The sequence below is a fragment of the Perissodus microlepis genome, chromosome 15 (assembly GCF_051167445.1).
Source record: "Perissodus microlepis isolate ML-2025 ecotype Zambia chromosome 15, ASM5116744v1, whole genome shotgun sequence".
In the NCBI taxonomy this organism is placed as follows: Eukaryota; Metazoa; Chordata; class Actinopteri; order Cichliformes; family Cichlidae; genus Perissodus; species Perissodus microlepis.
In genome coordinates, this window is record NC_140475.1 from 35693135 (window position 1) to 35706594 (window position 13460).

Genomic DNA, 13460 nt, shown 5'->3' on the forward strand with positions numbered 1-13460 from the left:
TTTCTCTCACACAGCTGAGCCTGTGTGTGGGTTGGTAGGAAAATACAGGTCGGCCTGTGGGGATTTATTCATGGGGACCGGTTCCCCTCGACAATGACCTGATTCATTTATGACGTCCTGCGCTGTGAGACGATGAGGTCATTTCATGGATTCTTTCGGGCGGGATGTCAGACATGAATGGTGAGAACATGCGGCGGACCTCTGCAGCGCCACTCCCGTGGACACACACACGCTCACAGATACAGGACCACCACAGGATTCACACGGTCGGCCTTCGTGAGCTCAATATAAGCACAGAGCGCTGCAATAATTTATAACTGGCACAGAGCAGGAACCGGCTCTCTCTATGTGTGTGAGCCTGGGTTGTGACAGGGAAGGTCAGTGACCTCTATGACTTGGCTAAAATCCCCATGGGCCTAATTCAGCTCTGGAATGGACCCCACAGAGCAATGGGAAGATGGCTCCAACATAATGAACACAAAGGCCAATTGTGACGCTATTCTCTGCAGGGCAGAAAGCAGCGGGCCCCGGGGACAGTAGAAGGTTTGTTGGTTAAATCAGAGGAGGAAGCCTGTTGCTTCAACAAGCTTCTGATAAGATTCATCAGCAGTGACTCAACAGTGGCCGTTTGTCTCCTGGGGCACAAAGTGTTAGATTTACATCCACTGTTTCCACTGAGGGGCTGATAAGTGCCTCCCATCAGCCAAATCAGTGTCTTTTATGTATTAATAGTGTCCCCTTAAATTTTACAAGTAGCCCGTCATGCAGCGAGACTAACACAGTGTTTCTTGTAGTATATTTCCTATGGTCTGTGGAATAAATTGCCATTTCTTTAAATATACTGTCATTTTAGCATTTTACTGACTGTTATTGATGTATTCAGATGTTAGGTGCTGAAAAAGCAGGATTTGCCCCTTTCATCATTTCTTATTTTTTGCGTATTTATCACACCCAGACGCTTCAAATCACCACATTTTTATATTTGACAAAGATAAAGAAAAAAAATCAGACTCAGATTTATTGTCATTCAATTATTGACATGATATCAACAAAAAACAGATTCTTTAGGTCTTGGTATTTTCACCAAACAAGAGGTGAAATAATTAGAATAAATACTAGAATAATCTTTAAAAACAAAGTATTAAATATGACAAATAAAAGTAACGAATAATCCTCATCATGCCATCTGACTTGTTACAAATTCATTTTGCAACACGACTACAACAACATACCGCCAGAAACATGAAGAGCTGTCTTTACTGGGAGACTGTGACCCCACCGTTATGGATGTAATAATTGAAAGTCCTCTGACTTTGCCTTGCACAAAATCAATAGAGAACAATTCATTGAGCAAGCACAAGAGTGGATGTCTTTAACCCTCATCCACCAGAGGATGTTTTAAATCAGCAGACATGTACAATAAATTCTGAATTTCTGCCTCTCCCTCTGAGTCAACCAGCAAGCCGATAAGAGAGGAGACAGAAAGGCGAGAACAAAGTGGGTGCTGCCAACAAGAAGGCAAACAAATGCTAACACTGCTGCTACTGCCAAAAAACGCCCATCCCCACAACTTATTGCCCTTTTCTTGGACTCATTCAAGGTTTTCATCATCTGCCGAGCCACCACACCCCCAGTGAAAAGGCCCTGAATGTGTCTGTATGATTAGATGGTGGATTTAAAAAAAATGAAGCAACAAGATTGAGCTTTTCTTTTTCTGCAGAAAGACTAGAAATGAAGCTTTGTGCAGGTCCACTGCTGTGGCACATTTGACAGGTCTGGCCTGACTGCTTTTGTGTCAGCAGCATAAAGGGGATTGAGGGAAAACACAAACCGCGTCACTGTGCTGTTGTGGCGCCTGGCTATTAGTCAACGTGACGGTCTTTGCAGATGCTAATGGGTTATAGTGTGTCCAGGCCGGCCTCCCTCGCTCCCTGAACATGGCTATCTGATAGCACAAAGGCCTTCTGCTGAAGGTTGACTTTTCCCCCTTTCTTTTCATGACTGCTAGAGTCATTAGGCTTTTTTCTTTTTTTTCACTTTGTTTTTAAGAAAACAGCGGGATATAATAGTAGGACAGAAAGAAGCATTTTCATGTGTAAAGCCTCAGGTGATGGTTCAGAGGCTGATGCCCTTTGAGTAATGCAAGGATGCAATAACAACCAGGCTCTTGTGAAAGAGGAGAAAATGCCCAGAAGTGGAGGACCTCTGGACTCTGACTTATTAATCAGGCAGAGCCTCTCCCTGCTGCCTCGGGCTACAGTGAGTTTCAGTCTGATCTGGGATAAGATAGCAGCCTGCAGAGTTTGTTCAAACCCGGGCCAGGGGCTTCACTCCAAACAGCAGCAGCCCGCTTTATGATAAAAGAACACAACATGATAAATCCATACATAGAACACACTTCATCAAACAGGGAAGTAGCAAGCTTGACGTCACCCCCGACTTGTTCTGTCTTCAAACTTCAGGCTGAGTATTTTTACTATTGCCACGAGGGTGTTTTTAAACCAGATGTGATGAGCGTGGGGCAGATTTGCATGTCTATATGATAATCACCTGTCAGCCACAAGTAGGCTGTTTATTCATTTCATTTTCATTCAGTAATGAATGAAACTAGTGATTGAGACCACAAAATTATCAGTAAAGCATTTACTGAGAACGTAAATAAAAAAAACATCTAGTCTGTCTTTTATATACAGTTCATGCTACAGAGCAGACAAACACTGAAGGTTCAGACAGATGGAGTCTCGACTCTTAATATTTTATTACGTACACCTTGCCGGTACTGGACTAGATCCCCTTTACCTGCCTTCATTCTTCGTGGTGCAACAAGATGCTGGAAACATTTCTCAGATATTTTGGCTCATGTTGACATGATAGCATCACACAGCTGCTGCTGCTTTGTTGGACATCTTTCATGAGATGCTCCTGTTGTACCTCACTCCAAACATGCTCTACTGGTGTGTGATGGCTGCAGCTACAGCCATACAGTGGTAATATCTACCAAACATCAGGGTGTTTTTTGTCTGCTGATCAGCCACCATTTATTTCCCCTTTGTGTCTTTAGGTAGGTCTGCTTGTTTGAGTTTGTATTATTGGGTGTTATAGGCTTTTGAGTAGAGTTCTGTTACTTTGACTTCTTCTATGGGCCCAAGATTTAGATTTCTCTGCATAATTTAACCAAGTTTGTGTTTGGGTTAAACAAAAAAAAAAAATTGGACTTTAACCTGTGCCTGACTTTCCTTCACTGCTCGGTCCATCACATGGTGACTGTGGAGGCCATCCGAGTACAGTAAACTCAGTTTTGTAACATCCTGCTTTCATGTTGTTTTTATGCTTAATTCTGCCATCTGAATGTTGCAGTAGGAAATCAGACTCAGATGAACAGGCAGCATTTTTTCAATCTTCTTTTCCCTGGTTTTGGTGGCTCTGTGTTAATTGTAGCCTCAGTTTCCTGTTGTTAGCTGACAGGAGCGAAGCCTGCTGTGTAGCACATCTGCATCAAGGTTTGCCATACTGTGCACTGACAGATGCTTTTCTGCATACTTTGGCTGTAACAAGTGGTTATTCCAGTTAATCATGTCTAGAGTTTCTGTCATGTGATTGGCTAAATAGATATTTTTATGAATGTGCAGTTGTATAGGTGCACCTAAAGACTGACAAGAATGGAAGGAAACTACGTACAGTTAGTGTACTGGAGGCATTATAAGAGAATCATAAAGAATTCTGCCTTAAACTCATTGGGAAAATTTATTAAGAGCAAAACAGCCGAATGAGATGAAAAGAGGTTCTAGTGATTCTAAGAATTTACTTTATTTCTCTGTGACCAAGGAAATGAATGATTATAGAATAGAATAGAATAATCCTTTAACTGTCCCACAAGGGGAAATTTGGTTGTAACAGCAGCCAAAAAGACACATATACAAACAAACAGTACACAGAACATTATTTAAATTAGAACAGCAGTTTGTAGGATGCTGAAGTGCTGGTTAATATTACAATACCCCCTCCACTGCTGGATGGCCAGAACAGCTGCTCTGTGAATTAAACTGCAAGCTAATAAGCTCACAGTGATAATGTTCACATGCAAACAGGTAGACTGCACAATTTTAGTTTACCCATTAGTCTATTAACATTAAAACAACCTATTAAAGTTTTTTTTCATGTAATTCAGAAAATCATAGCAGCACAAAGCTATCACGAGTCACCCAGAAAAAGCAATCATCTTGATGATGGTACCTTAAATAAATCAGAGGGTCACGATAGTATAATTAGTCATGTTTTGGATCATGAATATAAAACTGTTATGTCAGTGTAGACTCAACCGAGTAGCATTGTTAGAGCATTGTTCACTAGCATGAACCAGCAGGCAAAACTGCAAAAAGCTTCCAGTGCTGCAAACATCGGTTTAACGCTGACATGTCATGAAATAACCAAACAAACGAAATAATGATTTTTTTATTTGTCAATTTTATTTTCAATTTGTACTTTTAAACACAATTTAATAAATAAAGCACAGCGGATGGGATACACCATGCAAACATTATTTTCTACAACATAAAACACGTTTTTGAACCAACTCAGTTACACAGTTCTGCGTTCAGGTGCTGTACATGATAGTAGCTCCACGACTGCCCATAAAGTTTTATATTTTATCTTTTCCCCATGTATAGATAGAAAGGAAGGAAGAAAGAGGAACTAACACGGTCTCACCACCCCCCCTTCAGGCAAATATAACAGTTTTTCCAGCTTGGTAGAATGAGCAGATGTCTACGTGGGTGATGGAGGTGCAAGATAAGAGGGACTGAAGATAAGAACGAGGAAAGAGCAAAAAGACTGGAAACGAGTGGCTGATGGGAGAATCTGTGATTTGACCAAAGCATTTAAAATCTTCCCTTCCTCTTTTCTTCTTTATGCTGTGTTTGTAGCTTAAGCATTTGATCACGCACAAAGAGGGGACAATTGTGCCTGTGCTGCATACACAAACATTACTGCGAAAGAACATGAAACCTGGTGTAGGTTGGAACCAAACCTACCCTGAGTGACTGGACACTGGACCGGGATGGACTAGACGAGTCCACAGAAATGTGCCATAACTGACAGATGATATCAGCTCTGATCTTTCAAAGGTTATGTAACCTGTTGTGTTTGTTTACTGTAAGCGCCTCAAGCAAACTGCAGAGGTCTTTTTAGTAAGGTGTTTACATTATGCTTAAGTATTCTAAATTAATTCTTAATTAATTTAGAATACTTGTTTTTGTATTGCACAAACCAAGAAACGCCACATAGACAGATCTGCATGGACTCAGACATTTGAGCTTGGAGCTTAATCAGGTAATTGTATGCAAATACTTAATTTTTGCTAATTAAACTTCAAAAGAACCAAATAATAAGAAATAAAATCAAAGTGTTGTATTGTATATTGTATATCATATTCTCTTAATCCTGCAAAGAAGTAGTATGCAGTATTGATTGACAACGTTCTGCAGGTTGCAGAAGGAACACCTAATTTAGGGGAACATATAGCCTGCATGGAGAATCCCCTCGCAGCACAGAGAGACAACGGTAAGTGCTTTAAGTTGGAAGTGCAACCAAACTAAACCAAGACTTGTTCTGTGCCTACCAGCCTACTAACTTGGCATGTTTTAGGAGCACCAGGTGAGACAAAAGGAGCCGATGGCAATAGGGTCTCTCTCTGTACACAGATCAGTGAATACACACCTGCATAATTACATATACACAAAGAAAACCAGGACATAACGTAAAGTGGAAAAGAAATAAGAAAGTTGGAGATAAACATGTACACAATTTACTCATTTATTGAAAACAAGCGGTCAGACGTCTGACAGGACTCTGCAAGCTTCTTATTAGGTTTGGGCTCCTGTACAGAAGTCCCTCTGGTCACCCCAAGAAAAAGTTACAAGAAAATCGCAGAGAAAGCCTGAAAACTGTTCCTTCATCTTATCGCTCTGTGCAGGTCCGTCTCTCCATAGGTGTCCGTGGGGTGGAGGGGTGGGTATGGTGTGTGTGGTGAGTGTTTGGGGTGAAGACAGTCGTTTACAGATGAGTCGTCTTTGCTCAGTGCATTTCTCTGTTGTGATCCAAACTTTATTTTCAAGAGCTCTGATAACAACAAGAATATAAGACGGGGTACGTTTAGTGAACAGGGCATCAGTTTGGTTAGGAGCTGACAGTTACAGAGACAAATACCTGGTTCATCTATTTCTCCTTGTGAAGAGCTTCTATGAAGGCTTCAAGTTTCTCCTGGATCTCACGAACTTTCTCTGCAGAGAAGCAAACGGTGGGTTTGTTAAGAGAACAGAATCGTCAGCAAACACAAAATTAGCTGGCAATAACTTCAGTAACTTTTACATTTTTGTCCTCCACTAATAAAAGAAACCACAGAGGTAAAGTTAATATATTACTGGGAACACGTCATACTTTTTAATCTCCGAGGACCTGGAGTCCACGTATGTGGACATCACACTTTGGGTTGTCTAGACCAAAATAATAAATTTTGCTCTAGAAGGGCCTGATATGCTCTAGAAGGGCCTGATATCCACTTATGAGGATATTATACTGCCACTGTTCTATTGAAATTTGAAGCAAATGTCCTCCTACGTGGATCTCATTTTTCTCAGAAACAAAAATCAGGTAAAAAAAGAAAATCACCTAATTCTTTGTTTTTACATTCATCAGGTCCCAATCAGCCCAAATAGCAAAGAGAAATTAAAAATGCATCCCATGAAAGCGTTCAGATCTTAGGAGGTTAATAACACAGTAAAGTAACATGTTATTGTACGAAATTGAGTAATTACATTGACCTCCTAAGACCCGAACTCTTCCACGGCATGCATTTTAATTTCTCTTTGATATTTGGTCACATTGGGTCCCAATGAATGTAAAAACAAAGAATTACCAGAATTTCTTTTTACCTTATTTTTAAGAAAAATAAGAGCCACATATGAGGATATTAGTTTAAAATTTTGATAGAACAGTAGCAGTATAATGTCTAAATGGTCTAAATAACCCAAAATGTGATGTCCACATATGTGGACGCCCGGTCCTAGGAGGTTAAAGTTACAATTATATTGTTACTTGTGTCGAGTAGTTCTTCAGTTATCAGCATGTCAGGCAGACAGAAAGCAAATAAATAGAATGTAAAAAAACAACATGAGCTGATTTCAGTTCATGACGATGTTATAATATTTATTTATTGTGATTTGCCTGCCATAGAGAAAAAACCCCACTTAAAGTTTTGTACATTATTTTTACAAGAGCACAACAATGAAGTTCAAACTGCATCCAGGACAGAAACAACCACATTATTACTGCTAACACAAACTCAGCTCTTTGCAACCATCTGCACAGACCGCATGCTAACACAGAGTTACCCAAGAACCCAGAGTGATGCTAAAGCTGACTGTATGCTGACCCCAGCCCAGCAGCCAGAGCCTGAACTTAACATAACAAAGGCAGTGATGACCAATCTGGTCTTTAAGCCTCCGTTTCTACCTGTTCATGTTTCTAAGGTAGAATCACTGTGAAGATTGCTTTGAAGTCTCTCTGTGAATGTGTTCATCTTTGCGTTGTGTTACTGGCTTTGTGTTCATACTTAAAGACTAAGAGAAAGTACGTACGTGTCCTCGTTAGGATGGGGATTTGTGTTGGTGTGTGGAGATGTGACCTGAGATTTATATTGTGAACTGGTAATTATGCCACTTTGGCTTTCAGATCATCGTACATGTGAGGAACATAACAGTAATTAATGAGTTGTGTGACGAGTAATTAAATAACGTACTGCATTACTGTTAAAAAAAAGTAGCAGCTAATAAATTCAGCTTTTGTTGAGTAATACAAGTTATCTGATTTGTCTTTCTCTGTTACATATACAAAAACTATAACTATGTGGACAAATACTGAACTTTTATTTGCTTGCAGAACTTTACTGTGATTTCCTGTGCATCAGCCAATTTTCTTTAAAAACTGAGAATTTGATTTCTGCAGCTTTTGCAGTTAAGAAAACACTAAAATGTCAGTAAACAGAACCAGGATGAGGTGGAGGTTTAATAAATCTGCTCTCATTCCTGTGATATACCTCTACAGTTAGACACTTCAACACATTCTCCACCAATACACCAGATGGTCCCCTCTGACAGTGACAGCAAAACCTCAAGGCAGGCCTCCTTCGCACATCATGATGACGGCTTGTGTACCCATTCCCGGTTAGCACGGACCACATCAAAGCTCTCGGCCCCCCCTCCCCTTTTTAAAAAAAATACTATGTACCTTCAGGGCAGACACGAAGAGAGACACCGTAACAACAACATTTCACATGAAGGGGGGTCTACTGAAGAAATAGTCACTCACTTCTTTTCGTGATTAAACTCCTATTGTCCTGAGACTGCGTAAGACGAGCAATCCTTCCACCCAACGTGTACTGTCACACGAGATGCGCGAGCCGTCTAAAGCGGACTTAATCGCTGATTAAACAGTGGTGGAAGGAAGTCTGCGGGCCAGCGCGGGAGAAAAGGAAGCCGTGGCTTGCGATGCCAGCTGTACCTCCAGGCCCGGCTGGCTGGCTGCGCAGCTTCTCTGTCACCCTTGTTAATCTGTCTGGATCTCCCCCAAGAACAAACTCAAACATGAGCTCTGAAAAACAAACTAGCAGTGCACTATATTGATCAGTCAGCGGCAAAGAGATCCAGAGACGAACCATTGTCGATTGTTTTCCTACGAGGCAGGCCGCAGAAAACACGGCTTTTAAAAGACTTTTAAAGAAGATAAATCACTGAGGCTTGGACCCCGGAGCAACAGTGACCAAAGTGTCCATTTCACATCAGTACAAAAGTGATAACTGCGTGCGTGATTTGCAGTGAAACTAAATATCATACTCAGGCGCTTGTGTGCAGCCCCCCCTTTGAAGGGAGCATGGCTGCTTAGGTATCCTTTCCTTGATTGATGGGAAGAGAAACAGTTGTTGGGAGAGATGAAGGCACGCCCACACTTATGTCCTAAAAAACTGGCAAAGCTGAGAAGTCCTGGATTACAAAAATACCTAAAAAAAAACCCCACACAGACACACACACAGACACACACACACAGACACACACACACACACAGAGGTAGGCAGAACTGAGAAAAACTGACTGACAGCCAGAAAAGCTTGGCTGTGAGACACACACACCACCCAAATGTCTTGAAAACCAGCAAGCGCTGCACAGTCATGTCACCTCCACCTTTTTTCACCTTCCCACACATTTACCGCTGGCAGGTGGCAGGGAAAAAAACCAAAGGAAAAAAATCCCCGGCCTTTGATACTCCGTTAACACACTCGGGCAAAATGGCAGGGCGTTAGGGGGAGATTACAACACCTAATGGAGGCATTAAAGGGGGCCTGTCGAGGTGCACGCTGACAAGTCGCTGCAGCAGGTGTGGGGCTGAATGAAACCTAAACCTCTGGTATGCCATTCGAACACGCAGTGCACCACAAGGCACGGCTCAAAGGCTGCTCGCAGAGTTTGGCTTCACAGGCTGTGTGTCCTGACCACAGGACAACATAACTCAATCCGAGCCAATAAGAACGGGATTAGCAACATCTGTCCGACGTGAAGAAAGAGATGGGAGTTATGGGGTGAAGGGGGAGGTGAGGGGGTTTTGGCTGGTGTGAGGAAAGGAGGATACTGGCTGTCAGATCATCAAAAACTTGGGAAATCCCCTGGCTCAAGCTTCAAAGCTTTGCAGTGGGTTTAGATGTGGCTGATGATAAGGTGCTCTATAGAGCTTCAGCATTTCAAATATAGACTGCTTAGCACAGGTCAAACATTAAGGATCCTTTCCAGCTACCAGGCAGAGACGCTGAGCTCTGTTAGCTCGCTGGAGGCAGCAGTGGTCTAAAGGTGAGATTAGGGGGTTTGCGATAAAGAAAAGACACTAGTCTAATTTCCCGAACCGCCTGAGAAAGCTTACACTGGGAGGGTGAAATCGACTCTTCTATAACACCTGCTGCTGAGGCAACTGAAAACCCATCACTCATCCAGTGGACCACAGTATTATCTAACTCCTATCAAGTTAAGTAGATGTCATTACTATTCAGGTGTATTTAGAGAATAATAGTGGTAGAGAGCTGCTGAATGCAACTCTTTTTCGCTGCCTTGGGGGCGAAACGGTAATTTGCCGGTCACCATTATATTTTGGAAATATTCGACAATGGCTTGTTACTGCATTACAAATGCTATTCAAACTTTATTTTAAGACTCTGACATCTGGGCCTGTAGGGAAGCTGTCAGAGCTGGTTTGGTTGATTATGTTGTGAAAGGGTTACAGGCTTCACACCGACAGTTCGTTTACTCTGTTACGAATTCATTGATGAGTTTGTAAACTTAAAGCTTTTACCTGTGATTCTGCTTAATGTTTACGCAGAGACAATGTTCAGCCCGCTTACTGGTCGGGACGGGAGCAACAAAAGTAAACACAGGAAGAAGGTGCTGTGTTCTGGACTATTGGCCAACATGAAGAATTTACATTTACAGCCCATTTACCATTCTCTTAAAGCAGGATGCTTAATGACTTTAAAATGAGCCCTTAAAATGAGCAGCTTTCAGGAGCCCAGGAGGACACGGGTGGATGTGAATGGCATCTTTCAGAACAGCCAATATTTTCTGTGGATAGAAACTGTGAGGAACAGATATTTATTCCCTCCTTTACCATCTGTTTGCTACCAAAGGACAGGATAAAAAAAAGGCCACAACAAGGCTTTCTTTTCACCGTCCTGTGGAAACGCAACAAAAAAAGTGGACAGAGTCACCATTGCCTGTTCCACACTGAGCAGTGGGAGTAGCGATCTAAAACTCAATTTAAGCGCCTGTTTACCTAAGAGATGAGCCTCAAAACACAGTCATTCAACCGCTCACGCCTTTATCTGGTCATGAATATTCCCATAATCCTCTGGCCTCTATCCCAGAGGCCCCTTCTTTAAGATGCTTGGTGGTGTGTGGGTTACCAAGTGTGGAGGGACTGGCAGACTAAAAGAAAGACAGGGGAGCCTTTTCCGTAAATCCTCTTTTTCAAGGCCTTCCCTCGGCTGATCTCCACATGAAATGATATCTCATTCACTCTCACTCTGTAGAAACCCCTAAGCCTGCCATGGCTGAACTGCTGGCAGAAGGACTGATCCCGAAAGCCTTTAATTGACCTGTAATTAGACTGTGTGGCCCTGCTGGACAAGTAGCCACCACAGAGGAGAGAGAAAAAGACCTGGGGGAACTGCAACTTACTGTGAAGAAGGAGGGGAAAAAACTAATCCCCTTCCTCTGGGATGTGGTCACTCTTCTTCATTCAATGTGAAAGGGAGTGAGCAGTGAAGAAAAGATGGCTGTCATGAAAAAAGTGGCGACAGAAAGATTTCGCTGGATGAGTTTGGCGCCAAGGTTCAGGCTTCTTTCGCATGCCGCTCTGACAGGAGAGCAACAGTTTGCAGAACGGCCACTGGAGAGAGTGGCGTGGGGGCTTGGTTCCTGTCCCGGCCTGTCATCATTCACGAAGAAACTTTTTATAGCTCATGACTGCCAAGGTCATAGTGTAGGTGGGGACAGTGAATATTTAACTCTCTGGCCTTTCCTTCTCCGAAAGCTGATCTCTTAATGTAACAAACAGAAAAGCCATTTTCCTCAGCATGCTGTTGCTTGATTTGTCACTAAATCTGGATAGTCACGCTATAGCAGAAACTGGTCCATGGGAGACCCCGGGAGTGCCGGTATGTCAACAGCCCTAACGCCATGTCAGTGACAGAGCAATGAATCAGCCCTCGCACTTGAGTCTCTTATCTAGAAAACAGATGCCTGTGAGAACGCAGTTTAACCTGAGGAAAGACACAGAGTGGTCTGAACAGGTCAAAACGTGGGGTCAGCCAAAGGGCAGTCTAAACAAAAACGGCAAAATGCAGGGATAAAGCTTTGAAAAGAGCCAGGTGATGACTGCTGGTCAGACTTTTAGTGCAAAAGATTGTAAAACTGGGGACAAATTTGGAATAAATTTGGATTTTCGATGGCTTTAACTCTACGGTACATAACAGACATTAAAAATATATCAGGAAACAGTCACCATAACTATTCTATAAAACAAGTCTGAGACAGTAAATCTGCTCATGACTCATGGTGTAAATCACAGCTCGTCAGGAGTAGACGTTTTCCGAGACTCACCTCGTGCACTCAAATGGAGGCCAGTTGTGAGGCTAAGTGGCAATCAATCATGAGGATCCACATGAGCCCGGGGATGTGAAGCAGAGTCTGGCTAAACTGATATCTTGTCATGATTCCTCAAAGAAACTCCCCTACGCTGAATCAGCCACAGGTGTGCGGCTAAGGTTAACTGCCAATGAACTCTGCATTAAGCACATGCAAGTAAGACGGGGCCAGCGTTCCTCATCCCTTTTCCGCCCTCAGGTAAATACATGCTTCCAGCTGCTCTGGACTCCACACACCTTATATCGATATAACACCGGAAAGACAGAAAACGCCTAAAAGTCCTTTGAGCCACAATAAGTTAAAAAAAAAACAAAAAAACTTGGTAACTTAGTGACCTGCAGGTGTTTTACCTGCAAAGATGGAGAAAGTAGCACCGTTTCTTCTTTTAGTTTACGAGTATTCTTGTAAAATACGCTGCTCGAGAATCCCTTTTATTTATAAAAAACACTTTTATGCAAACCAGCCGGCATAATAGATTTTTTGGAAACCTAATGATTTCATATTTGCGCCTGTTTAGTTGGACCATTTCCTTGCAAGCTCTCCAATCAATTCTACATTACTTTTATAATAGTATAATGGAAACAAAATGCATCATATTGGCAACAAATCTCTCGCATCTGCACCACATTTTTATTTTGCTATACTGCTACACAGAATCCACAACAATAAAAATCCATTATAAAAAACAAAAACAGAAAACTACACCATGTGCTGTTTTAAACTGCCTACAAGAGAGAGCGTATGGTTTTCCTATTACCTCATTTTAAACAGCACCTGATGTCAGAGCTTGGTGTGTGCATGTGCGTGAGTGACACGGCGATCAGCGGGAATGGCTCCCCGGTGGCCAAACTGTGCTGGGAACATGTGAACAGAAGCCTTGCTTTTCCCTCCCATCACCACACATCTTTCTCTTTCCTATTTTCCCACACTTAACTCTCTCTTTCCCTGAGGGGAATGAGAGATGGCTTCACAATCTCCTTCATTTTTTCCCCTTTTTTTGTTTGCATCACCACTTCCATCATCACCTCTTGCCTGGTTGTCATCTAAAGCACGCAGCTTTTTTTCCTGCTTCTGTAGTCCATTTGATTTATTCACAGATCTTCTATCTAGGGAGGATATTTCCAAGCAGACAAACGGGTGTTACGACGCTGTCGTCTGAATAATGCAGTCCAAAGATTATCAACAAACTGAATAACACTGGAGCTGTTTTAATGAATGAAA

The 13460-nt window shown here is 42.2% G+C and overlaps 1 protein-coding gene across 4 annotated transcripts in view; it reads right to left on the bottom strand.

Moving 5' to 3' along the window:
• Positions 1 to 4444: 4444 nt before the first annotated feature.
• Positions 4445 to 13460, bottom strand: part of opa1 (OPA1 mitochondrial dynamin like GTPase) — a 35509-nt gene continuing 26493 nt past the window's right edge. For all 4 annotated transcript variants that reach the window (XM_084954262.1, XM_084954265.1, XM_084954263.1 and 1 more), the window contains 2 exons: positions 6205 to 6278; positions 4445 to 6117 (listed from right to left, as the gene is read on the bottom strand). In XM_084954262.1, the coding sequence (XP_084810388.1) occupies positions 6214 to 6278 (65 nt within the window). In that variant the 3' untranslated portion in view covers positions 4445 to 6117; positions 6205 to 6213. The remainder of the gene's footprint in view (positions 6118 to 6204; positions 6279 to 13460) is intronic.